This window comes from Ptychodera flava, chromosome 10 (genome assembly GCF_041260155.1).
Source record: "Ptychodera flava strain L36383 chromosome 10, AS_Pfla_20210202, whole genome shotgun sequence".
Classification (NCBI taxonomy): domain Eukaryota; kingdom Metazoa; phylum Hemichordata; class Enteropneusta; family Ptychoderidae; genus Ptychodera; species Ptychodera flava.
In genome coordinates this window covers 9,027,237-9,055,154 of record NC_091937.1, presented here as the reverse complement: position 1 = coordinate 9,055,154, position 27,918 = coordinate 9,027,237, and the positions used below count along the sequence as shown (strand labels likewise).

The window sequence follows — 27,918 nt, the reverse complement described above, 5'->3', positions numbered from 1 at the left end:
GTAAATGAAAGGACATTTTCAAAATATCGTGAAATTTCATTTGAAAAATACAGAATTACAAAAACAATGACAATATATTTACGCTAACGTTCAAGTAAATATATGGACACCGTATTGCGTCTTACCTATTACATACAATTTGTACTACAGGTGCAAAATATGCGCCTCGGGGACAGATATTCAGACCTTCAAACATTTTACATTCCTTTTTGAGTCTATCACTTAAGGGGCTCAGTTTAAAGCTAGTGGAGTAACACGATTTTCATTGTCTTATTTTTGTGAAAATCGAAAATTTAATATTCCGGCATAGAGTCGACACAGGGATGGCAGCCACTTTGAATTATAAGAATCAGTAATTATTGGGATTCGAAGTTTGTTTCTCTCCAAAGTTTCCACTGTGAATGTAATTATTTTCTTTATTTCGAAATTGAATTAATTGAAAAATTCCTTGAGGAACGTTTGAGCAAAAGTTTAAGTCTGTCAATTTCGACGCGTGTACTGCCTTAAACATACACTTTCTTAAATATGATCACAAAAATCAAAGAAGTATGGTTTCTACCCTCCCGTAAGAAATGTCAAAGACTGTAGATTACACTGTTTGTCGTCTATTCCAACTCAAGTTGTACATTTGTGATTTCTGTGTTACTGTACTCAAAGAGTGTATGACTTCAGGAAATCCGAGCTAAGTATTGGAAATGTCATTCCGAATATGTTTCGAACAATTTTTTGACCCCTGAACTTCGATAGTGACCTCAGCTTTAGAAAATCAAATAACAAAAATACAAAATCAATCGGTACTGTCAACACTGTCAAATGCTGCTCCATAAACTCCACCGTAGTCAGGTAAGGTTTGATCAGTTCGAATGTTGAACTGCGTTCGAAGAAATAACTTGTTATTTGTTCTAGCTGCAGCTTCTATGTAGCTATCAGCCGGCTGCAAGAAAAAAATAATAAGAATATAATAGAATTAAACCTTCATTTTCTGCCATTTGTACATTTCAAATTAATCTGAGCGGGACGGATATTTTATCCAAAAAAGTACGAGAAATGGTTCAGAGAGGCAGCTCTTTGTAATTATTCACCACGTATATAAATTAGGGAGTTCGAATCGTATGCTACGCGATGACATGTATATGGTTTAAAGTGGGTGGAGTATTCAAGCTTTGCCCTATAGCGCTTGTCTCGGTTACCCAGCAAGCATTTGGGGCTCTCATCCGGCCGCACCCGCACAGGGGAGGAAATCTCATCCAAAAATCTCCAAGCTAAATAAAGTGATTAAGACGAATACGGAGCAACTAGTGCAAGCTTTGAAGCTATATTTTCCGTGACTTTGTCTCAAAAAACATAATTGGCACCTTTTAGATGGCATTTCTCAAGACTATGTGGACCGGCTGGATGAGAACCCCCGAGTGCGGTTTAGGTGAGGGAGACAGCTCATGCAAGCCTATACCCTTGTACTGCAGGCTTTCGTCACACGCTGTAACGCGATGCAGCCTTTCTTTGAAAGTCATATTTTTACGAAATGTATTTCGAAATTTCATATTCAGTGAGTCAGTGGTGAGATAATCTACAGTAGTACGATAAGCTTATGTACAAAATACGGTACGGACAAAATCTATATCGGACTTTGGCTCCTTGTGCGTGTGTGGAGCATGATGAACCTGTCTGCGTGTCGTCTTTGCGATACAGAAACCACCCGTCGATAAGTGACCGTATTTTGTGAAAAACCCTGATAACCCCCCCCCCCCACAATTTTCTATGTCTTGATAATGATGATAAAACAGAATTTGTATTTTTCTCTAAGAGTTTTGACTTTCATTCAAATCTTGAGCGAAGTCTCCGAATAGGTCATGCGCTGATTTCAACCCAATGTCAAGCAAAGAGCCTTGGCGTCATTCTCGATTCCAGTCTCACTATGAAATCTCATGTCAGTCATATTTGTCGCTCTTCCATGTTCCATATTCGACGCATTGCCCTCATTCGTAAGTACCTATCCAGATCTGCCACTGAACAACTTATCAATTCGCTTGTCTCCTCACGTATCGATTCTTGTATGGCTTACTACTGTATTTGATTAATCGTATTCAGAATGAGAATGTAGCAGCCAGAGTTATAACTCGGTCAAAGCGTTCGGATCATATTACACCATTTCTGCAGGAACTACATTGGCTACCTGTACAGCAGCGTATCATTTACAAGATTTTAATTATTACTTTTAAATATTTATATGGTGCTGGTCCACAATATCTGAGAGATTTGATAAGTTTTTATGTACCTAGGCGCAAACTTCGTTCTGCCAACGATTTTAAACTCAATACATTCATGACCAAGACAAAAAGGTATGGTGATAGGGCGTTCTGTTCTGCAGCCCCATTTTTATGGAACGAGCTTCCAGTAAATATTCGTTCTTGTAATAATTTTAATACTTTTAAACGTACGCCACCACTCACAGAGGAATAAGGCGTCATTAGTCATGGCAAGAGCGTAAAAATGTTATAATTATGAATTTAGTATTTATATCGTTATTGTATACTTACAAAAGTACCCTATTGCACTCAAATCCTGACACACCTTTTTAAGTTGGCTTTCTCTATTGACTATACTTTTTTATGATTTTGCTTGTTTTTAATTTTCTCGATCAATTATATTTTTATAAGTTATCCATTTTCTTATTGTATTGTATCTTTCAGCGGCTGTGATCACTTTTTCTTTCTGTGGAGTTTGTCGCTTTACAAATAAATTATTATTATAATTATTATTATATAAAAAAATTCAAAGAAGAAACAATATTACACACACGCGCGCACGCACACACACATACACACACACACACACACACACACACACACACACACATATATATATATATATATATATAATATATATAATGAGCACTTTAATTTCCCATGAGGACGAGTTATATATATATATATATATATAATATATATATATATATATATATATATATATATATATATATGTATAATTATATATAATCCCCCGTATTCCGAACGAGTGTGGCTGCGTCGCGGACGAGTGATTCCCCGTGTAGCGGCCGTATCCCTCCGAGCCGTAGGCGAAGGGGATACGGCCGCTACACGGGGAATCACGAGTCCGCGACGACGCAGACACACGAGTGAGGAATACGGGGGGATTATATATTTATCACATGCATAGACCCAGTTTTCCGTGAATAAACCTTCCAGGAATGATAATTACTGGGAAAAAACGAGAGGGAGTATTTTACAAGAATCATACGCTTGTGTTATGCGGTCGTGGCTGGGTCACAGCTGACTTGACTGCGGTCAGCTCAACATGTCGGGGCTGCTCCTTTTATAATGGATAAGGGACTGGTCAGTTTCTTCAGCCTGGGGGGGCGGTGGATTCATGGGGGTCACCCTGTTTTTGACTTTGGTGATAGGGGGGGGGGTCACCATGTTTTTGAAATGCCCAATAGGGGGGTCAGTGTGTTTTTGAATTTTGACACAGGCTCATCATTGCCTAAAATGTTAGTGTCAGCCACAAATTTCATCATTCAGTTGTATTTTTCGGCGAGCCCTTCGGGCGCGTAACTTTAATAATCAGTCACATTATTCAGCACGCCCAACTTTAACATATCAAGCATACATACATCAGAGATATCTGTATGTTCAATATTTTTCAGCGTGCTCTTCAAGCTAATTACTTTAATATATCAGACATTTTTCAGCATGCCCTTCAGGTGCATGACTTTAATATACAAGGCATATATATCAGAGATATCAGGATGTTTCATATTTTTTGGCGTGCCCTTCGGGCGCCATACTTTAATAAATCAGAGATATCTTGATGTTTGCTGAGTGAAAGTGTACCATTATGAAATCTGCATTTCATATGAAAAGGATGACAAATTCCTGATACTTTTCTGTTCTCTCTTTGAGAATTCAGTATGAGAAAGCAACATGCACAAATATTTCACAATATATATTTGTTACAGTGACTTATTTTAGAGATAGAAAAATGACAAGACATCTTTCCTTCTCATCGATGCAATTATTTTCCTTTGTTTCACAGGTTTTCTGTAGGAAGATGCTTTTTATGAACAAAATAACAGTTAAAAAAGCAGTTTTTGTCATTATTAGCTGTGCTTTTATGGTTTCAATGTTACAAGAAAAGGTCCTCTCAGACACTGTACACATCAGATTTGGCTAAAAAAGCTCTCTATGGCTCCTCAGGAGATTTAATTGGATGGTTGGCAAGTCTTAACACCCATCAAAGTTTTTGATTCACTGCTTTTTCCTCTTTGATATTAATGATTGACATCCATTTCTGTACAACAGTTCAGGACATCTGGTTTAAGCATAGAAAGTGTGAAATACATTCACAGCTCATTCAAAATACAGCTCATTCAAAATGTACTGTATTCAAACTTTAAGATTGACACTTTGAAATTCCTATCTTACAACTGACATGTCAACAATTTCATTAAAACATAGAATGACTATTTAAAATATAAATATATGTAAAATATATATATATATATATATATATATATATATATAATTTATAATCTATATATAATTTATATAATTTATGTCCACCTTTTGTTTTACCTATGTCGCGCTCGGGGGGGGGGTCACCCTGTTTTCGAAATTTGGAATAGGGGGGGTCACCCTGTTTTCAAAATTTGGTATAGGGGGGGGGTCAGCCACTTTTTGACGTCGGCAAAAAATAATCCACCGCCCCCCCCCCAGGCCAAAGAAACTGACCAGTCCCTAATTAGCGTCTCTCGTAGGGCTTTTTCTGTGCGAATCAAGCGGAAATAGGAAAGACTATGAATTTTTAATGCAAGGTATTTATTTGGTACTTACTATAACATCAATTTTAGTGAAAATTCATTCATAAAATTATTGGACGTACAAGCGGGACGTCGCGACACTCAGCCGCGGCTGGCGAGAACGGGTTATTTTTGTCAATATTCGAACATCATTCAAATAATTCTTCTTTGCAAAGATGTATGAAATTTTCAAAATTAACAATTATTATGTTTTACGAAATTGCCAATTGTATATTTAATATTTTACGAATAAAATGAGCGTGTTTAAATATAATGAAGAACAGTGTTCGGCTCTGACTCAATCGGTAAGACAACATACAAGCAACGAGTCTTTCTTAGCTCAGACGCGAGACGACGGAAGTTCAACAACAAGGTACAATACAGGAAACGTGATGCACAATATGCATGGACAAAACAATAGCTTGCACCTTTAAATGCACTGATAACATTGTGAACTCGTCGCTCTTGAAAAATATAATAGCGTTTCTTCTGATGAGTCTCAAGTCCGGAGTATCGTCATTGCTGTCAGAAATAATGTACGCTCTTTGCTTCATCGGCTCGCCCCGGGGGCTCGACTGGTTGACTGCCGCGGCAGCATTGATCGTGATGTTGAACTTGAAACCCGTCCATGTTGCTTCAGAAAACATTCTTACTGCTGTAGGGATGATTGTACGTGTCTTGGGTTATCGGCTATGCTTATTATGTTGTTTGATGGACATCGAGAAGGGCAATTTTGACGAGGTAGACAACACAATATGCTGGTAACATACCGTTAAAATGTCAGCGGTGTACAAATCAAACGTTTCAATCAAAATCAACGACGAAGAAACACAAAGTCATAAAAATTCTAGTATCGACGGTATTTTGTGTTCTACACATATATTTTAATACTCCATATTTCCTTATGTTTCATTACCCTCCCACTTTTGCATTTCAGGGATTTGAAAATAAGTTCTGAACTGAACAGCTGATTTTTGTTTACGTTTTAAAAGTAGTCCGGGTCCCATATCCACCACATGTGGAATATGGATTCATCGTAGTCATATACCTATAGTGTGACGTCATACTATAGGGATAACTGGGTCTATGTATGTGATAAATATATATATATATATATATATATATATATATATATATATATATATATATATATATATATATATATATATATATATATATATATATTTGACGTACCTCCGATCTGCTGCAAAGTGTCCTCAGTTCCTTTAATTCATTTTCGGCTTGCTGGCAACTTCCACAGGAATGCTTGAAAGGCACTTGCGCAGTTAATGTTGTAGGGGACGTGTGGACCCCATTTGTTGGGTGCGACGAATCTACGACAGATCTCTTGGTGGTGACAATCTTTTGGAATGAATAGCAGAGAAAACGTTTATGACATTCAGGTGGTATGTGCCTCGAAATTGAAAGACTTAAACTTTTGCTCAAACTTTCCTAATGAAACTTTCAACCACTCTCTTATCAAGCAAACAATAAAAATCAGGGGTCACCGTGCAAAGTTTGGCACTAAAAGCAGTTTGCGATATTTGAAATTCAAAATGGCCGCTACAATAACCCAATGGAGAAAAATAAAATTTTGGATTTTCGAAAAAACTTGGACGATTGACATTTTTCTTTCTCCAAGAGGTTTAAAAACAGCCCGCAAAGTGGTAGATCAGAAAAAGAATTGTAAAAAATTGAGTCCGATTATCTGTCCCCGAGGCTCGTTCTACCTTAAGTCAAGTGAAATGTCTAATGTCAACAATGCCGCCATGCAGCACTTATGGTAGTTTGCGCCACGTCGCTGAAAGACTTAAACATTTGCCCAAACTCTCTAAAGGAAACGATCAACCATTCTCTTTCAAAGTGAATAATAAAGATCGGAGACACCGTGTAAATATTAGTATAATAGAAACAAATGACCTAACATTTACAGACATTAGAAATTCAAAATGGCCGCCATGCATCAACCAGATGGGTTAAACATTGAATTTTCAATTTTCAAACGAGTAAGACTGTGAAGTTTAATTCATTCAAAGAGCTTCAAAATGAGCACTCACAAGCGGTGGACAAGATGTTTTGTAAAAACGTGAGATTCAGAATATCTGTTCCCGAAACGAATTCTTCCCCGATACTGAGAGTATATTGTTGTTACTAGACATAGTAAAATTTGATTGCAGGGGTATAAAATATGACACAGGAGACTGATTAGCCAATAACAGACAAGCTGTCATAAATTATAGTGTTAACGTACGTCCAATTTACCACTATGAAAAATTTCCTGAGGCAGAAGGCTTTTATTCAAATTTTGAAAGGTGACACGACGTCATTGTGTACTACTCAGGGTAAGACAAACTAACGAATTGGATGCTAACTTTCGATGCATACAGTCTATACTGGACAAGAAAAATAAGAATCTGAGTGTTATCCTCCCAAACGATGACTCTGTTTCAATATAGTTATAAACGTAGGTAGTATATTTTCCTCAATTAGGATCTAACGTTTGCTAAATGTAAAATATCACAGTAAGGCGATAAGAAAGAATTAAGGCTGAAACAGGTTTCAAATGAATATTCTGCGGTACCACGGCTGGGCACAAAAATACACATAAAGACATGAAAGACAGAGTTGTCTGTCATTTGTATCTTACCTTTGGAACAAACACAAGGCACAAGGTGACTGTGGTGCTGAATATCAGACAGAACGCTTCGATGCCGTACGTCAGGTCGCACTGTTCGGGCCTCAGGGTCATGATGGTCGGGATACCGAAGATGGCGAGTATTGACACGATGTACACAGAAGAACCGATGTACTTGGAATCGTTCAACTGTTTGAATTGTACCTATAGTTTGAGACAGAATCGTAAACTTCAATACTGTGAGGGTCAAGACCCTGATCCTACAGAGATGTGTCTTCTGGAGGAAGTTTCACAATTGTTTACATAAATTCATCTAAGATGCAGGAGCCATAACAGACAGGCAAACTTTCACTCTTACAGTGAGATTTAATAGAAAACCGATGTTCGACTATTTTTACTTTCATGACATTTTGCACTGACAAATTTTTCACAACATTTTTTTCTCCACTCTCACCGTGCTTCATTAATGGACTTCGTAAACGTTTTTGCTCAAGGGAAAACCGTTTCTGGAAATATCGATTCAGTGATTTTCTTTTATCCGATAAATTCATGGCCTTCGATTTTCACTTTCATAGCACTTCACTCAATTCTTTCTTTTAGCAAGGACAGTTTCTTGTTCAAATCTAAAAATCATGTCGACATGTATGTGATATACATCATTTTTTGTTGACTACTGAATATCCGCCGGATAGGACTTCACTGATCAATAACAACACTACGCACTATGCTTGCCTGGTTTTTTGTATTTTGACATAAACTGATATATAAGAAAGAAATCATTGCGAAACAAAAATTATGAAATTATCTTTAAAGTGTGTCGCTTGCGCAAAAATCTCTGTAAATCACTCCCTCCCTTCCCCGCCCCTCTCTCCAATTATGTCATATTCCTATAGTGAAACTAAATCTAGTAATTATCACATTGGAGTAATGCTTCTAACGAGATGCATCCTTTGAATTTCCGTGTTTAATGAGATAGATACCCGATGAGATCACAGTTCTGATGTGTCTGCCCCAAGGGACTAGGAATTTGAAAAAGATTATCTCATGTGAAAATTGTGTAAAACCTTCTAGAATGACCATGTAACCTGTTCATACTGTAAAATATCTCGATCTTGTACGATGGTGTGGTGAACGGTAAGATGGGATGATGAAATCTTGTTTGTTATTTACATGGTATTAAACACTGATAGTGCCCCCTAGATCCATTCAGAAATGCTGAAAGAGTTCGACGAGATTAAAACATGTAATGATTCCTCTGACTGCAAAATGCTGCTGCTTCCTGTTTAGCATTTTATCGGCGTCAAAGAGAATCGGTTCCTCAAATAGGGTCTATTCATTTTGGTTCTGTGTCGTCGTTTGTTTTGGAATACTATGAAAACGATTCTCTTGAACGGAAACAAAGACATGACGCCCATGTATCAAAATGATGCGGAATACGACAGGAGGGAAGTTTGCGTTTTTTAAAGAGTTTTTGACTCGTGTCTCGATTATTATCTTTTTTTCAGCAGAAAAGTACATGTGACATGCAAAGCTATACTCCCAACGGCGTCATTTAACAGACCTGAACAATTAGATTAAAAGTTTCTTAATTACTGTTACTGATTGTCTGCAGTATGACTGAAGTCGCCAAAAGCGAGTTGTAACATCACCGTTGATTGGTAGATTTGCCTTTTTTCTAATTCCACCAATGTCTGCACTAAGCTATACATTGGATTAGGCTTTTAAACACAGCCTGTCGTGTACACTTTATGGTTCGCATAAAAGGTAGATTGAGGTCACACAGAAAACAAATTGGCGATTTTAATTCTTGGTGACTTCCGTCATACTGCAGAAGAATAATAACTAAGAAACTTGTAACAAAAAAAAATTATGATTTTTTTTGAAATACGCAACTTATTCAATTATAGCTTGTTGATCCGAAGTGGTTTTTTTGTGTTTCAAATTGCAAAATTAATGTATTAATGAATGAATGAATGAATGAATGAATGAATGAATGAATGAATAATCCATCCATTCATTCATTTATTTATTTATTTATTTATTCATTCATTCACACATTAAATTGGCAAAAAACTGTTTCAGATCAGCAATCATAATAGATCAAGTTGCGCATTTCAAAAACAATAATATTTTTTTTAAGTTTGCCTTTCCAATGGCAACTGCCGAAAAATTTATAAAGCGATGAGCAACTATGTTTACTTTTGAGAGGAACCCCTTATAGCATTGAACTTTGTCAAAGACATACAAACAATGCAGAAACTGTGCCAATGACCGGTCGACCACAAATATCACTCACTTCTAATGCACATTCGAATCCCTACTTTGAACTACCACACTTATTGTGAGACATCTCTTTATGTTCGGCATATGTACGTTGTCAGTTTAAAAACCTGTGCTTCAGTACAAGGCTATTTTCTTGTAGTCTTTTTACCATTTATATTACTATCCTAGCATTATGATCGCGATGTATGTTTTATATTTTTATACAAACCTGCGGATGCAAGGATTTTTTCTGTCCCGCTTCTCTCGTTGCATTGTGAACGCGAGCAATAGTCCCAAGTCCCAACCCTCTGATCCACGAACGAGTTCAAGAATTAGCTCTATAAACGATTACCTTTCTGGTTTCCCATGCCAGGAAGACTCCCAGGAACAAGGTTATTCCTTTATAGCCGTACAGTATCCCGATCCATATTAACTGGTGCTCAGAAACGCACTTTCCAACCATGGCCTTCAACGCAAAGTCAGCGCCATTGATGTCCAGCTATTTGAGAGAAAGAAAGGAACATTTGATCTCCTGTTGCTTACAGGATTTGTGGGAAAGTGAACGTCCCACATATTCAAAAGAGCATAGGGGTTCGCCTACATATCCGTCCCAAGGGTGGGTATAGGTGTTTTGTTGTATTACTAATAAAGCTTTATTCTACCAATCTTTGGAGTTTTGGTCTTTTCTTAGCAATATCCTTGACAATCTTGCGTAAACGTTTTATCCCCATGTTACATCTATTATCTGAAGGGTTTGATTGCCTAATGCGCAAAAGCAAGTAGGTGTAAGTTACTAATCTGTGGACGCTGTCACCAGATTATCTCTGGATTAACTTTGACAAAGTCGATAACGAACGCGCCAGCATGCAGCAAGGTATAACAGAAGATTGCTGGTGCGTTCGTTGTTGACTTTATCAAAGTTAATCCGGTGACAATCTGGTGACAACGTCCACTGATTAGTAAGTTACCCTTGTTTACTTTGGCGAATTGGGCAATCAAATTAGTCAGATAATAGACGCAACACAGTGACCAAACTTCGCGTAAGATGTCAAAGGATAAGTAGATAGCATGGCAAGGGTGAAAAAGAAATCGTTACAAAACCAGTGCATAAGACAAAGACACCAAAGCTGCAAAGAAAGGTTGGTAGTATAAATCTTTATTAGCAATACATATCGTAGTCAAATGTATTAAAATAAAATAAACCATAGCAAGAAGAACCTTGTACTGAGACCAAGACACCCCACCCCACCCCTTCACCTGGGGACGGACTTTTGTGCAATCCCCTATGAATAGAGCGACCGATCTGAACCTTAAAAAGGTAGTATGCGCCTAGAAAGTGAATGACTTAAACTTTTACTCAAACTTTCCTGAATGAAAATTTCAGCCATACTCCTACCAAATCAAGAATGAAAATTTGGGGTCGCTATGCAATTTTTTGTAAGAAAAACCAATTACCCGACATTATTTTACAGACATTTGAAATTCAAAATGGCCGCCATCCCTGTTTTCATTCTATGGGGTAAGATAAGTTTCGATTTTCAAAAAAACTAAGACGGTGAAAAGTTTTCTCACACCAAGAGCTTTAAAATGAACCCCCACAAGTGGTAGACCAGAGAAGAATTGTAAAAGTTTGAGAGTCCGAATATCTGTCCCCGAGGCGCGTTCTACCTTGATCGGCTGGACTACTAGAATGCCAAATGAAATATATTACCTAGATACTGAAATTTTCAAAAATACCTAAAAATATGGTTGTCGTCAATTATGTTTGCATTTCTGTAACAGACATAGACTCGTTTCAACAATCCAAAACAGTTACTGCTTGTTATGATTTTCCTATTCATTGAAACGTCTTTAAAACATTTTTTCGAGATATTTTATGCTGATTTTTTTACGTCCAGTCTGCTGTGTTCCGTAGTGTGTTTGATGTCTTTTTTACTATATTGGGGTCTCCCATAGAGTTCTGTTTTGGTTGGCTAATAAATAAATAAATAAATAAATAAATAAATAAATAAATGTATTCTTGATTTTGAGAGAGAGAGAGAGTGGTTGAAGGTTTAATTTTAAAGATAATTTGAGCAAAAGTTTTAGTATATCACTTTGGAGGAGCATATTACCTTCACTTCAAAGACCCTGCAGTGAGCTAACTCTTGGCGGCACAACTTAGGAAATGCACGATATTATACTTTGCTAAGGTTAAACTGACATACACAGTGACATTTTGTATAGCTCTGTATTCTACCATAATTCCCGGCTAACACAGAATGAAAACTGAATGTATTCTTCATGTGAAGAGTTACCAGTATGGTAAAAGCAGTCAGCATGATGATCAACAGTCTTGGAGATAATAAATGTCTTGATTTGCCTAAAACCTAATTGACTGACTCGTGAGAAATATAATTCCTTGATATTGATTATAACTGTATACGCGTGCCGCCAACGAAGCTGTTCGTATAAAAAGGTGTTCGTACGCAGTTTTTCAGCGGGCGGGCAAATTTCAAGACTAGTCAGTGGGCGGGGAGAAAAAGTCATACAATATTAACAGAGGGCGGGGAAGAAATTTCAGTCTTTACAGTGGGCGGGGGGAAATTTCTGGCAGTGGATACCAAGAAAATAGGTTTCAGTCCAAAATTAACACTATCTATTGTCCTTTTGGAAAAAAATATATAATCTAGTAAATAAAAACGGGCGGGAGTTTCAGTGGTGGGGAGAGGGCAGTGGGGAGCTTGAACTGTTGTGGAGAGTGGGGAGCGGGCAGACCATAGACACGGGAAGGCAGTGGGCATCAAAATTCAGTGGGAGGGCGTATTTTCCGAATATGCCCATGGGAGGGCAGTTACGAACAGCTCTACTTTCCCTCCTAATTTTAGGTCAAGGTCAAGAGTATGTAAAATCAGTATATCAGCGTTCGACACGTGATGATTTTGTAAAATTGACGAAACTTACCTGTTTATCCTCGCGAATTTGTCAGAAAAGAATAGTTTTTGCTCAATTCTTTGACAATATAAAGCTTTTTACTCACTCTTCGCGATATTAACGGCAGCATTTACAAAATCAGGATTACATATCCGAAGACCTCAAACATGGGAGCAAACGATATGTGGGACGACACTCACCCGGACTGGCAGTTGTATCATTGCCAGTTTTTGTTGGTCCATCACAGTCCACACCGATAGAATAATGATGTCCACAAGCAAAAAGACGAAAACAAAACCGAACAAGTGACGGTCGAGTATTCTCTGAAAAAAAATTAAACGACAGAAGCAGTCACATAATTGATTAGCAATGAAAACACTACAATCACGTTTATGTAGAGTAACCAAGCTAAATCAATAAGACATTAGATGTGCGAGAATATATTAACATTTGATAGTTACCTATGTGTACAAGCTTTACATTCTCGGTAAGGTGTCATTATAAACGATTTCATGATTTCATAAGAGAATAACATTATTTCCTCTACCATGATGCATTTATTCATCAAACACATTTGGTCCGGTCACGCTGCGTTAAGTTTTAGAAATATTGCAACAACAATAGGAGTTAAGAAGCATTTAAAGCCACACTTCTTCAAAAATCGTCGAAAAACATTTACATCGGTTGTTTACGATTTTTCAGATGGGCGCAATTATTTGCGGAGACAGATTTGTGTGTCATCCGTAAGTTGAGTGACGTATTTGACCATTCGCCTTGACCTACTGACCTTTGACTGGGCCGTCTTATTGGTGAATATGATGTGCACTCGCCACGTTTTGCTGAACATGGCGCCAAACGTCAAAGTGAAACCGACAGCCAGGGTCCACGCACGAGCCTAAGTGACAATAACGTGTATAGAGGTATGGATGAGAAAGTAATCATATATGAATATTTTTTGGGAACATCTTGCAACCATTGATTCATCGGCACTCCAGTTAGGAAAACAAGTAGGGAAGGGCTGTTTGCTACTATAGCAATGATCTCTAAATATAATACCACTAAATGAGGTGAAATTTACATTGTTTGTAACAGATCGTCAACTGATAGTTATAGCCTGGCGGTCAATTACATGGGTTATACTTTCAGAGAATACACAAGGAAAACAAGCCGTATACATTGTTAACAAAAGCGGGTTGATAAGAAAGTTGCCAATTAGGAACATGTAAGACGTACTTCTTCCAACCTGAGACACTAATATAATTATAACATTACCACAATTTGAACACTAAAGCCCCATTAGCCGTATCTTTATTCATTTTTTCGCTTTGTTTAGAATGCCAACTCATGCAAGCTAAGTGCCCGAATTTAATCGACCAAAGCCATCAGCAAAGATTGGAATTGTGACGCTTTCAAAGAAAATAGGGTTTAATAACGGGAATTAAAAGTATCTCCCCGAAGATTGAATGTTTTGAGTAAAATGCAAAAAAAGATGTGCTTTATTGCGTTGAATATAGTGAAGAGCTGGTGACGGTAGTCCCCTAAATGTCATTTGCCACAATGGGTACATATAGCTTTTAACGATTATATCCGGTAGCGAGCTGGATTCTTACAAAATGTGACTGCAAAAAGCGATATCCAGCTGGAGAGGTACCATGAATTGACTCAGAGGTCACTCCACTGTTAAACAAACACCCACGTCACGATATCATCAGAGCAGAATTGCGGCGCAGACAAAGAGCACGTATTTTTTTAAAGTTTGAGCGACGAAGCATACATGTAGGAAATCAAAGATTCGGTCATTGATTTCGACCATTGATTTCGGCATGTTTTTTAGTTCATGCAACATTCAAAACTCTACCAACATGAGAGTCATTGATGGATGCGGAAATCAAGTTCTCGCAATAAAAGTCGTTTTTCAAAAGAATCACGCTTGCGTGACATAACGTGAATATTTCCCACTGTTGCATTTATTGTATACTAAGCTTATACACATATACACTGGGATTGTCTGAGCATAGACTTTTTGCTGTCTGCGCTCGGACAATCACGGAATTCTATCGAGTTTTTTGTTAAAATGAAGGTAAAATTATCAGTTATACTTTTCACTGTTTTAGAATTACCATGTATTATAAAATAATGAGGAAACAAAGCTGTGAAAAAAGGACTAACTAATAAAATTGTGAGTCGAATTTGAGTGAGCAGTGACCCAGTGAAAATCACGTGCACCACAAGTCAGTGCGGTTATGAAGATGACGAAATATCTCGACTATATTAAACAGTAATTCACCTATCGACAAACGCAAAAGGTATATTGCGAAGGAAAAATAAGACCAGAGAGAAATAAATATAAAACTGTTCCTCGCAATTGCCGGATCTACTTTTATCTGGTTTTGATAATAATCGACATTGCTAAATTATCTGCCGCATAAACTACCGCATACGTGCAGAATCAGGGAGTGTATTCACGATGTATTCACGCTGTTCCACTACGAAGTGTTCGAAATTACAGTACAACTTTTATCCACCCCATAATGTACGGACTATTACGCATTCAATGCCATAGAATTGTGAGAAAAATTCTGGTTAGTCTACGCACAAACATAATTCTTTGTCGACTCTGTTGCATCACAAAGACTATCCGAGGAACAATGTTTTTTCTTCTTTAACGTAAGAGCGGTGTTTGTAGGAATGAATATAATGGTTTGATCTGATAGCTGTCTTTCTTACCTGACACACTCCCTCGTTTTCTTTTGTCACATTAACCCCAAAAAGAACGGTTGTCAGGTAGACGACGATGCCGCCAGCTAGAATGACATTGTTGAGTTTTGGAGACGACAGCTTGATGTGTCTGAAAAAGGAAATGGGAATGGGAAGCAAGCTTTCAATTATGTCAGTCATTCTTTTCACAAATGTCGTGTTCTGAAGAAATTACAGCTATCATCATCATCACCAAGGTAATCCTCAGACCGTAATTTTATCATCTTGTGGAAAATTACTGAATCCTGTTGTTTCATCGGGGACTTGGTTTTTAAAGAGAACAAAACGTGAGAATTTTTGAGGATTTTCTCTCGCAAAACCATAAGGATTTGATGAGCGAGTGCAACAGGGTTAAAGTGCCACATCTCCTTTCAAGGAAGACGATACGTTCATAAACGCCTAACTTTTCCACTGTCGAAAACAAAACTAAAGTATATGTAATCTGTCTGTTCCTCGTTCGCGCAACTGGATATTGCTATTACTGTTCGTTCACTAAAGGTTTTCAAACGATACAATTTTATCCACGTCGAGGTAGCAGCTTTAAGTAAAAATCCTTTTATTTTTTCCATTTTTTTCTGAACATGATTACAGCACATGCTAATTGAGCGCGCCTCATTTCCATCACACTTTGACAGTCAGCATTACAGTGCTCAAAAGCAGAAATTGTAAATGATCATCAGTCATTGAAACACAGCTGTTTCATTATAAAATCACAGAAAACTGGGTGAAATCTGAGATTTTTGATTTCCGCCGACTGATTCGGCTGGGTCTGATTTCATCAAACCGCGGCTTCCTACAGCTGGTTTCCGCCATGCGTAAGACATGACATTTTGCGTATAAAATGGCTACTTGCTTGAGCCAGCCGAAGTATAGACTCTGGCTCTCTGACACCGGTCTGTTTTTGTCTTCCGTTCTTGTACGAGACGGAAGCATTGTGATATTTGTAAGCCATTACAATGTTTCCAACAAGATACCACGTCAAAGTTCAGGAGTTGATTGTACACAGCAAAAAGGGTTGATGATCAAGACGAGGCAGTAGCCAGGGCTAACTCGGATGTAACAGGTACACAAAATATTTTTAATGATATCTGAAACTGAAAGGATATGGACTTTACCTCTTGTTGCGGTTCACTATGTTGAACACCAGAAAAGAGACGGCCAATAGACTTCCCAGGGATGAAAAGACACATGTGCAATGGAAGAGTGCAGGCGAAGTTGAGTACACCTTGATGATGGTGCGTAGGTCATCTTCGGGAACCTGTCCATCTTTGCGAAACGGAGTTAATCACATTAAACTTAGCATACTCCTACGCTGACATATAATCGGACTCTCAAATTTTTCCAATTCCTTTCTTATCTACTACTTGGTAGGGCTCATTTTGAAGCTCTTGGATTAAGTAAAAGTTCCACCGGCTTAGCTTTGTGGAAACCAAAAATGGAATTTTCCCCATAGAGTGAACACGGGGATGGCGGCTATTTTGAATTCCAATTGTCGATAAATGTCAGGTCATTTGTTTCCCTAGTTTCAACGAATACCCTGATTTTTATCCTAAAATTTGAAAAAAAAATGGTTGAAAGTTTCCCCTAGGAAAGTTTGAGCTATTAAAAGTTGAAGTTTTTCACTCTCGAGGTGCATACTACCTTAAACTAATTTTCACTTTGTCACCGGCATGTTTTCTACTCAATATAACATATTCAGCCGCCATATGATAATATGTCCGACTTTGTTGATATTTAAATTACTTGCAATTGGTCGTCCATATTGTCTGTAAATAAGCTTAAAGGTATACTGTCACCTGTCCCAATTTTGCCAGAGTTACCATGGAAAGAGAAAATCTAACCAATCACAGATTTTAAGCGGGTGGCCGGTTTTTAAAAACAGCGCCCTAACATGGGCATTTTGAATACCAAGGAACGCCTCTTTGACCATATATGGGCATATTCAGATTACAGGTGACTGTTTACCTTTAAGTATTCTTTTGCGAAAGATGATATAAAATGACCTTCATACACGAGGAAAACTACGGAAGAACATGTCTTACTTTCCCAGATGATATCAGACACCCAGTTGAAAGCCTTGATCGCGCGATCGTACACACCGCAGAGCACGTACTCACCGTCTATTGAATAAGAAGACGTTCACGTTAGTTTTGTTTTAGCTGTGTTAAACCACTGTGGACATATAATGATTAAGGAAGAACGCACCTCGGGGACAGATATTTCGGACTCTCAAGTTTTTCAATTCTTTGCTGATCTACCACTTGTGGGGGGCTCATTTTAAGGCATTTGGAGTAAGAAAATTTTCTACAGTCTTAGTTTTTCGAAAATCGAAAATTTTCCTTTTTCCCGCAGAGTGAACACAGAAATAGCGGCCATTTTGAATTTCATATATCGGAAAATCTTTGGTTTGGTAATTTGTTTCTCTAATAATAAAATGTGCACAGTGACCGCCGATTTTTATTCTTGATTTTGAAAGAGAATGATCGAGAGATTCCTTGTGGAAAGTTTGAGCAAAGTTTGTTTTTCTCTTTCGAGACGCATACTATTGATGTTGTTCAAGATCATCATTCAATATGTTCTAGTATAAAAACGTGTATACAAATATATAGTGCTATCCGTCCATTGTGCTTTTAGCTCTAAATCACGCTTTCACCCTCCTCTCTGATCGGTCACGTCACACAATAAAGTTTTGAATTAAACATCGCCAACATTTCTTCCATGCTGAATTACGTTGCTTTCTGATGTGATCAGTGAGAATATTATGGCATGGGAAGCCGCAGGCTTGCACTTTACAGCACCTAGGATGACAAGCGTCGGACAGGGCTATCATTAGGAGCAGAAGCTGAAGTAAATTACTTCAGATGAAAATAGGCGATTCTACGACAATACAAAACATGTTGTAAAATGAGCTAGCAAAATACACAGGAGGCATTAGAGGAAAAAGGGTTCTTTCACGTCCTCATTATGCGTCGATTACGTGTGGTGTACCTCCGGGGTCCATTTTGGGTCCACTTCTGTTTTTGATCTTCATTAATGATCTTCCCCTTTGCCTCAACATGGGAAGCTTAGATATGTTTGCCGATGACCAAACTTTTGTGTTTCTGGAATTGACATTGAACAAGTCGAGGGGAGACTGAATGGAGATCTCGTGCCAATCTCAAACTGGGTTCATAACAGTAGCATGGCAATTAACACCACTAAAACAAATATATGATTGTTGCGTCTCGCCCCAAAATTTATCAATTAGCCGACTCTAATATTTCATTTCACATTCAGATCAATGATACTCTCATTGACAGTGTTGCTGTTCACAAACTACCTGGTGTTCAATTAGACAACATTTTATGCTGGGATGACCACATAGATAATTTGTGCAAGACTTTGTCTGCAAGAATTGGTGTTATAAGACGACTACGCCCCTTTTCTCAAAGGAGGGTTCTTTTGCTAGTTTATAACGCTTTGTTCTTGTCTGTAATTGACTATTGCTGTATTGTTTGGGCTAGTACGTCTAAGACCAATCTCCAAAGATTGTACAAACTCCAGAAAAGGGCTGGTAAGGTAATTCTCGGAGTTGACACGACTTTTCCTTCTCGAACAGTTTTTGTTAGTTTGCACTGGTTGCCCATAGATTTACGTATTGAATACTTTACAGCTGTTATGACTTTCAAAGCTTTAAATGGTCTCGCACCAAGCTATATTAGTGATCTATTCCAACCTCTCTCAGAAATGGATCGTTTAAATACTCGTAGTTCTAGTAATGGTAACCTTTACCCACCAATGTTTAGGACAGGCATGGGTCAAAGATCATTTGTATACCGAGCTACTAAAATCTGGAATTCCATTCCCCCAACTATCCGTGACTGTGAAGCCTTGTCGACGTTTAAATCAAAACTGCATTGTTATCTTTTCATGAAATATTGTAATGAAGGCTCTGACTTAGACTAGCCTATTTTTCCTTTGTCTTCGACATCTTCTATTCGTCTATTCCATACGTTTTTGTTTATTCGATGATTTGTTTGTGTATTTTGCCTTCTTTTCATGAGGGCTCTGATGGAAATTACAATTACTTTACTGTAATCAGATTACCCTCTTTAAATAAAGTGTAATAATAATAATAATAATAATAATAATAATAATAATAATAGGCCACATTACTTAAATTCTTTGTTTTGCGCTCCACCTCAAAATTCAGAAAGGTAGGCGATTAAGTGGTTAAGCCACACCCATGGAGTTTAACACAATTTAAATATGCTGTCATTTGACATTGTCTCATATAGCCTGTTCATGCCTTTCATTGTGTGCTCCCAGATGATACAATTTTACTTCACCATATGGTTCAGTGGTTGTAATATGACTGCTGTAAGAAGCATTTTATTGCAATGTAAAGTCACGACTCTGTTTTGCGACAGAATATCATTGACAGCTGATATTACTGCAAGACTTGCTTCCTATTTTTCTAAAAAAGGAGGGAAACTTAATTCACGAACTCGGGCCTTATCACATTCGATGAATAAATTAAATATCAAGTAAAAAATTGCGGTGAGCAACCTCTGGCAAAAGAGCTAAGATGGCTGTATGAGGACACTTACACAACGTACACATCTGAACGGTGAACTTACATCGTCGTCGTCGTCTAGCAAATTAAGTATCAAAATTGCTGTTCGACGCTCTGTGTTTGCCTGTCGCTGGTTGAATCGCGTGCGATCCATAAAAAAGAAAGAGCGAATTAAAATACCGCGTCGCCGCATCGTGTTCGAAACCCGGGTTCGAAATGGTGCGGCGGTGCGGATTTTTATATTCTATTTTCGTTCTCTTAGCTCACAGAATCTAACAACTGAAAGATAAATTTAAAAAGTATGGTCGACACTGCTTATCCGTAGCGATAGGGTTGATCAGCAATATTCTGACGATAAGTTCACTTTTAAGAAACGTACAGTGCGAATATGTGACCCTCGTAAAGCCGTTACGTTTATGTGTACTTCAGCCCCACTGACTTCAAGTATGCACATAACAGATACAAAACCTTCAAAAACACGCATGTTGGATAAAAAAATGAGAGTAACTTTATTTACTACGCTAAACATGGACTACTGCCAATTTTATTGCCAGAGTAAACGCCCCTTAACTACAAAATGTCCAAAAACTGCTGAACACAAACGTATCGGAGAGAAAGCATAGAGCGGGTATCTTTAAAGACCACATAGAGTAAATCATAAACAGCAAAAAAGTGAACTGTGTGCAGAGCAGTGGGAGGGCGGGAAACAGTATGGCCACCAAACACAGAGCTCCCACCAGAATGACAGAACGGAGCCTGTCATCGGGGCATTAATTGAAAGTGACTGCTGATTGGATGAAACAATGTACCTCGGCATCGCATTGGTCAGATGGTGAGAACAACGCTTCCTGCTGTCCTGACAGTGTCCTACACATTGCTCATTCAGTGCTACTACGTTTTATAGGGTCAATAGCTGTATCTTTTGTTTTTCACAATATTTGCTTTTTAATGTCAACTACAGTTCATTTTTCTTCTCCCCAATGAGTAGAGTGTATTGTCGATGTTGACACTGATATCTGGTCCGGACTAGATTTCAAATGTAAACAATAGTAGTGTGTATTTTACTTATGTAGATGCTATGTTTGACAATTACTAAATGTTGGATGTTTTAGTGAATATAACAAAAAGTTGCAATTGGCATAAAAACAAAAATGGTGAAAGTGACAGCTACTGGCCCTTCAAGGGAGCGTCCAAAATGGCTGACACGGTTAGTCAAGGTCGACGTGCGCTCGGATAAAAAACACAAACATTTCCTTTTTGGTCCAAGCCTGCGACTTTATAGTGTAAGAAACAAAGATGCATTCCTGGCCTTACTATAACATACACTTACCCTGGATTTGATAGACCACGAGTGGTTGACCTTCACGATCAGCCCCGTCGAATTCCACTTTCCCCTGGATCGGAACAAAACGAACACGAACACACAGAATCGTTAAAAGACATAAAACACTGAAAAATGCAAGAGTTCTCGCATCTCTGTGAATTTAGCTGCATTCGTTGATGCGCCCTCCTGAACCATAGCCAATGATATGAAAAATCTCGCACGATAGCAGGACGGTAAGGGTCTAGCTGGATGTTGAACTAAAGGCGCGCCAAAACTGAGGGATGTTCTGTTAGATCTCAGCAGAGGGTGGTCAGAATAATGACATGCAGTTTGTTTTGCGTTCAATATTGTTGCAAATTATTTTTACAGGATTTTATCAACGACATATGCGCTATTTCCAAAATGTAACAATCGTTGTTATCTGCTGACTCGCAAGTTAATAGTATTTACGCAATCATGAACCCCCTCGCGGCTCAAAATGGACGAAAGCAAACTTTGCACAATATAATGTACGAGGCGAAGCAGAGTACGTTAGGCCAAGAAAAATAAAATGTTTGTTCTCATCCTTTATTTCTGCTCATGAGGAAATAAAATGAAAAAACAAATAAACGCAAAAATACGCGACGATAGTGCATAACACAGTACTGTATAAAACAGAACTGTAAACAAAATAACTGACACTAACATTCACTGACACTGACATTCAAAACTGTACACATATGTCACTGTTATATTAAGCTGTCATAACTGTGCATTGCTGCACTTAAAGACAAAACGCAGAACTGTTGCTATACAAAAATACTAAAGCAACAATGCTGTGCATTTATCTCTGTGTGTATTCCTAAGTTGTTTTCATGTTTTTGCACGGTCTTGTTGGTTGAAGAATAAAAAAAATAGAAGAAAAAACCCGCGTCAGCGCATTATTTTTACAATATGTCTAGGATGAGAAACAAACTTTTTATTTTTCTTGGCCTTATGTGGTGCAAAATTTGCTTGAGTCCGTTATGGGCCGCCGCTAGAGGCTACCTTATGGCCACTATTTTATAGTTTTGGCAATACCAGAGAATTTAAAGATGTAGAAAATATCTAGGACCACAATACTGGATAATCGGTTACATTACCGGTACCAGTAATAATGGGGGGGGGGAGGGGAGGTGACATCACAAAATTGACCTTTTTTGACAAAGCAGTAGTATATTTATTTTTATCAGCATGACCTGCAAACATTTTTATAAGTTTTGCTCTGCATATCTTTTCCTAGTTTGGATTACTTTTCCAAATGTCTTATGTCCATTCCTAATTTTGATCAACCCTCCAAAAGATCCAATTTGCTATCCCTAATGACAGCCAAGTGAAATTTAAAAAAAATTAAATAAACAAAATCAATTTCAACGCAAATGTGATAGCGCTTCCGTCACTGTGGACTTGCAAGTTATAATTCAGTATGATATCCTAATATCGTTTTTGTGATTTCGATGTCTAACTTGAGAAACATTTTTGAAATACAGTAATCATAAACGACATCTGGAAACGAAGTTTACCATATATATTATCGAAGAAGTAGGCTATAAGGTATTATACTTGCTACATAATTGCATGTTGGACTCAAAGGAAAACGATTTTTCGGTTCTCAGCTCCTCTGCCTATGCAAATGAAAGCTCCGAAATTTATAGGTAGCTGACCGTAGGATTTAAACTGTCGTCTGGCTGCTCTCGTGCTCTTCTTAGAGCCGTTAGACTACTGGCATACAAGGATGTAATTTTGCCCCATGAAGCGCCATGTCGTGGCCTAGAATACCGCTCTTATTTCTGAGGGTAGCTGAGCTGCATGTGGGTCCAGCTATGAAGAGGGCGTTAGCTCATTACTTGTATTTTCATGGCTTTCACTCAAATAGATATAACAGTGAGGGAGTACACGACCATAGGCAGTTTATGTTGGTGTGTGACATCTGATATTTGGCGAGGGGTGGCCAGTATGCTGCTTTTCAGGTTGTTCTCACATCCCAAAATTAGACAAATAAGGGGATTTCAATCATTAACACTGACGCACTAGAAACGGAATTCGAATTTTCTTAATTTGGTGTCAACCCCTTCCCAGCATTCTGAACGAAGATCTTCAATGCGAAATTGGTTTCAGGAAAACTGTGTTGTTCAGTATGTATGGAGAATACGAACCTGTCTTCAACGCACACATTGTGCAAACTCTTCACATGAATATAGCTAAACAAACTTATTTTTACACTTTTCGACGTTCAAAGTAGTCTCTACTTTTCTATCCAACTTTAAATTATGTTTTTAAGTCCCCGCGGACGAAGTCCAGGGGACTTATGGGGACTTAAGATTGGACTCTGTCCGTGTGTCCGTGCGTCCACGCGAGATCTCAGATATGGCTGAGCCAATTCTCTTCGACTTTGGTACAAGGATAATGCATTATGGCATAAATATGCACGTATTTTAGGTGAGGCAAGCATAATTAGTGTTTATTTGCATAATAAGTGATTTTTGAAAAAAAATAGTTCTGTTTCCAGAGAGACTATGCCAAATTTGATGAACCTTTGTACAGATGTTGGTCACAAAGAACTCTAATGGCGCACAAAGGCATATGAAAGTATGAAAGTGTCAATTAATTGCTAATTTACATATTAAATAAACTTTCGTAATAAAGGCGATATTTTTGAGGCCAAAATTGATGGAATTTACTACAGATGTCGGTGTACCAAAGCCAAACTTATGTGCAAAGGCGTTTAGCAGGATTATATCAATTACTTGCTAATTTGCATATTTGGTGAAATTTCGTTATTACGGTGATATGTTTAGAAGTACTTGAGCAACTTTAATGAAACTTGGGCAACTTTGAGCAACTTATTACAGATGTTGATCTCTCAGTGCTGTAATAGTGTCCAAAGACATTTAGCAACATCATGTCAATTAACTACTAGTTTGCATATTTGATGAATTTTCGTAATTAGTTAAATGTCTAGAAACACTGCAACAACTTTATGAAACTTGGTAAAGTTATTAAGCTTACACTTATAAATGGTTTAAATATACTTTTAGCAGTATCATGTCAATTGTTTGCTAATCTGCATATGAAATGAACTTTCCTAATTAGTTAGTGTGCTATATCCAGAAATACGGCATCAAATTTGATGAAACATGGATGTAGATTTCTCAGTGCTATAAAAGCGTGCAACGACATTCAGCAGTATCGTGTCTTTAAATTGCTAATTTGCATATTTAATAAACATTCTTAATTCTTGTGACATGTCTAGAAATACTGCAGCAAATTTAATGAAAATTGGTAAAGCTGTTGATCTCATGGTGTTGTAATATTATGCAAAGACATTTAGCAGTATCAGTAGTGTATATGCATATGTAATGAATTTTTATAATTGGGGCGATATTTCCTGCGTGAAATTGGATGAAATGCAGTGCAGATGTTGATGTTACATTGTTTTAACAGTTTACAAACATGTCTATCAGTATCATATCAATCATTAATAATTGACATATTTAAATGACCTCTTGTAATTAGGGTGGCAGGCTAGATTTTCTTAATGTTTTCACCACCATGGTATGGACAAATTCTGTTCTAAGGTTTAACCTCTACGCAGGGAAAGAATGTTTGTAATTAGCGATCAATATCCTGAATGACTGCACTAAAGCTGATGGCACTTGTTGCAGATATTGATCGTACGAAGATTTAACAGTCAAGAAAGGCATGTAGCAGTATCAATAGCAAATTACAGTAAGTCTCCTCTGTGATGAACACTGGGGCGTTTTTGGTTCATATGGCGTAATGATTTTTTTATGTCAAGAGCCATTTCTCAGACTTGCTCGGACCAGTTCCTTACAGATGAGTTGAATTTTGACATATCAAGAGCATGTACAGGACATACCTAATTCTGTCCAACTTTGTGAAAGAACATAACCGCATTCATACTACTAATATTACAATCAATTATGGGCATCAGTCACAGACAAAGTTTTTGGTACCCTCATTTCTTTTTTTCATGCGCATCATATTTACTTCAGTTTAGTTACTTCGTCAATTGATTGTTATTTTTACTTCCTCGACAATACCACGACCCTCTGTCTGTCTGTCTGTCTCTCTGTCTGTCTGTCTGTCTGTCTGTCTGTCTGTCTGTCTGTCTCTCTCTCTCTCTCTCTCTCTCTCTCTCTCTCTCTCTCTCTCTCTCTCTCTCTCTCTCTCTCTCTCTCTCTCTCTCTCTCTCTCTCCAAAGATATATCAAGGGAGCTGTAGTTTTGGCTACAGCCATAATGGGCATGTAAACGAAGAAAATCTGAGAAGTTAGAACAAACTTCCCGTGCTCGCTAATCAACAATTTGAAGAATCTTGTACCTTTCGCCCCCAAACCAGCATTCCAAAACGATGGAAAGAAAATCACACTGCAGGGTGGACAGAATTGTCCCGGAGGCTGTCTTTCGCCCAGTTTAAGAGATGTATTCATTCCTTCGATAAAGTTTGTTAGCGATGTGTGATACTGAGTGTACGAGCGTTAGTGATTCATGAACTCTACAGCGGGTAGAGAGGTCGCAGTCAGAAAAATTGTTTGTTACTTCTCTTTTGAGAGTGGGGATTTAGCCGAGCGGTTTTGTCTGTGGCTTCTCCGTTAGGTGACTGAGTGCAGTACGTTGTGAGTTCGAACCCGATTGAAAACACCGTATCTCCAAAGAATTAACGGGCTCCCCCTGCCATCGGAGATTTTCTGAAGTACAATTAAACGATGTAACAAGTCATTAGGCACGATCCCCTATCTATCGTGCAAGATATCGCCTTTTTTGTGATTTCCCACAAGCCACCCAGAGCTCCTGAGACGTCTGAAAATAGGGTTTAATGTCAAAAGCGATTCACAATTTCGATATCGAAATCAAAATCTTAAATTTCACGGTTGCTGATCACAATTGCGACAAAATACGAAATCTGTTCATCTCAAGTGATTTCAAAATTTGACTTGGCCGTCACTCGGCACGAACTCTAAATATAGTTCCAATTCAACGCGCAACAAACAAAAAATTGTCGAAACGTTTCGCGCTTACCGATATCCCCTGAAAGCTTGTTCGTGACATCGCTTCAAATACGTGTTTGCCGATGACGCTATCGTAGTTGAAATCTGAAATAGTTATTCCAGAGGGTAAAACATCAATTGTATCATCAAGTGCCAAGGCCAGTGCCCAGATGGCATCGTACGCAGTAGGTGCGTAGTCCGAAGATGGCATTTTCATTTCTTCTCTGAGCTCCGTATAGGACTCTAAGAACTCCTGTGTCGTCTAAAAAAGATAAAACAGGATAACAAATCAAAGAAATATATCTAACAGGCCTTAAAACAAGATCTATCAGGCCCGTTCTCAGAACGTATGCTGATTTCATAAAACGAAAAGAGAAACAACAAAAAAGGTCAGTTTCATAATGCTGAAAATATCTTTTAGGTAAATTGTATAATGAAGTCTAGATATTGTGTCTTCGGAATATATATATATATATATATATATATATATATATATATATATATATATATATATATATATATATATATATATATATATATATATATATATATATATATATATATATGCGTGCAAAGTGCTTCTTGGTAAGGTCTACCCACTCTATGAAGACTCTGAGTTCCCTTGACGTCCGTTTCATTGTGTTAAAACACACTCCCTCCACACACGGGGAGTGTTGATTGAAATTTAAAAGAATATACAATATGCGTTCTGTTTCGCTTATTGTGATTGGTTAACATTTGGTGCGGAGTTGAGTATTTTCTCACACCATGTGTTAGGAGTTTTCTTAATTTTGCTGCATAAATAGTCTGCCTTAAAGCCCCAATAGCTCCGAATTTTATGCATTATTTTTATGATTTTATTTTCAAACCAAAGTTTGTTCGTGTAAATGTGCTAACTGAAGGACGTGTATAGAAGTATCACTGCTCGCTGATTTGGACCATGCCTATGCGTTTTAACAGGTTAAATAAAAAATGATGCCGCACTCAGAAAATGGCGTCCCAGGGAAAAGTACAACAATGCAGTATTTCCTGCACATACACATTGTTATAATCATAAAGGAAACAAGCATGATGCTATTTACTTGAATGCACAACACACGAAGGCCAAACTTTTGCTGTTGTACTCTTTATTTTCTCTGTGTCATGATTAGTTTTTGAAAATGGCGGGAAATCTAAATTAATGTTAAAAAGTTTGAATTTACATGCTACTTTCGACACTTACGGCAGTGTGATATACTTTTTCAGTCATTAATGAGTCTTATAGAAAGACAACTCTTGAAAAAGGGGATATTTTGAAGTGGGTTTACACATTCGCAGCTATTGGACTTTGAGTATGTCCCGTTCTGTGGTTTCGTTTCTATCATGAAGCACAAACATTAATGGGAAACTTCAAAAAATAGACAATAGGCATTACAATTTCGTGATCAGGCTAAGAGCGAACACTAAATTACCAGTATTCAAATCAACAATATATCGCCGTTCATTCATTGAGTTTCCGTGGATTTTACAGAATTTGTCGACATTCATGCTGGAATTCGCTTTGGGGACTGATATCGTAATGAAGTAAAAATAATCACGCTTGTGAAGATTTTCAACTCCGCTACTTAAACGCTATCACTTTGAATAT

At 37.7% G+C, this 27,918-nt stretch overlaps 1 protein-coding gene across 1 annotated transcript; it reads right to left on the bottom strand.

The window, feature by feature from the left end:
- Window positions 1-165: 165 nt before the first annotated feature.
- On the bottom strand, window positions 166-26,537 carry LOC139141410 (gamma-aminobutyric acid type B receptor subunit 2-like). The gene is made up of 11 exons (XM_070711033.1): window positions 26,323-26,537; window positions 21,269-21,332; window positions 17,426-17,503; window positions 16,499-16,649; window positions 15,354-15,474; window positions 13,414-13,521; window positions 12,827-12,949; window positions 10,066-10,212; window positions 7,464-7,655; window positions 6,011-6,178; window positions 166-934 (listed from the first exon to the last, which is right to left on the bottom strand). The coding sequence occupies exons 1-11, from the start codon at window positions 26,506-26,508 to the stop codon at window positions 788-790; spliced, it is 1,485 nt and encodes a 494-aa protein (XP_070567134.1). The 5' UTR covers window positions 26,509-26,537; the 3' UTR covers window positions 166-787.
- Between the last annotated feature and the right edge of the window lie 1,381 nt (window positions 26,538-27,918).

Bases quoted from the DNA above. Each gene is read 5' to 3' on its own strand.
- LOC139141410 (XM_070711033.1), bottom strand. From the start codon at position 26,508: ATGAAAATGCCATCTTCGGACTACGCACCTACTGCGTACGATGCCATC. The intron at 13,522-15,353 runs GTAAGAAAGACA...ATTGTCACTTAG, and splicing joins AAAACGAGGGAGTGTGTCAG to GCTCGTGCGTGGACCCTGGC. The intron at 10,213-12,826 runs GTGAGTGTCGTC...TCTCTCAAATAG, and splicing joins TGATACAACTGCCAGTCCGG to CTGGACATCAATGGCGCTGA.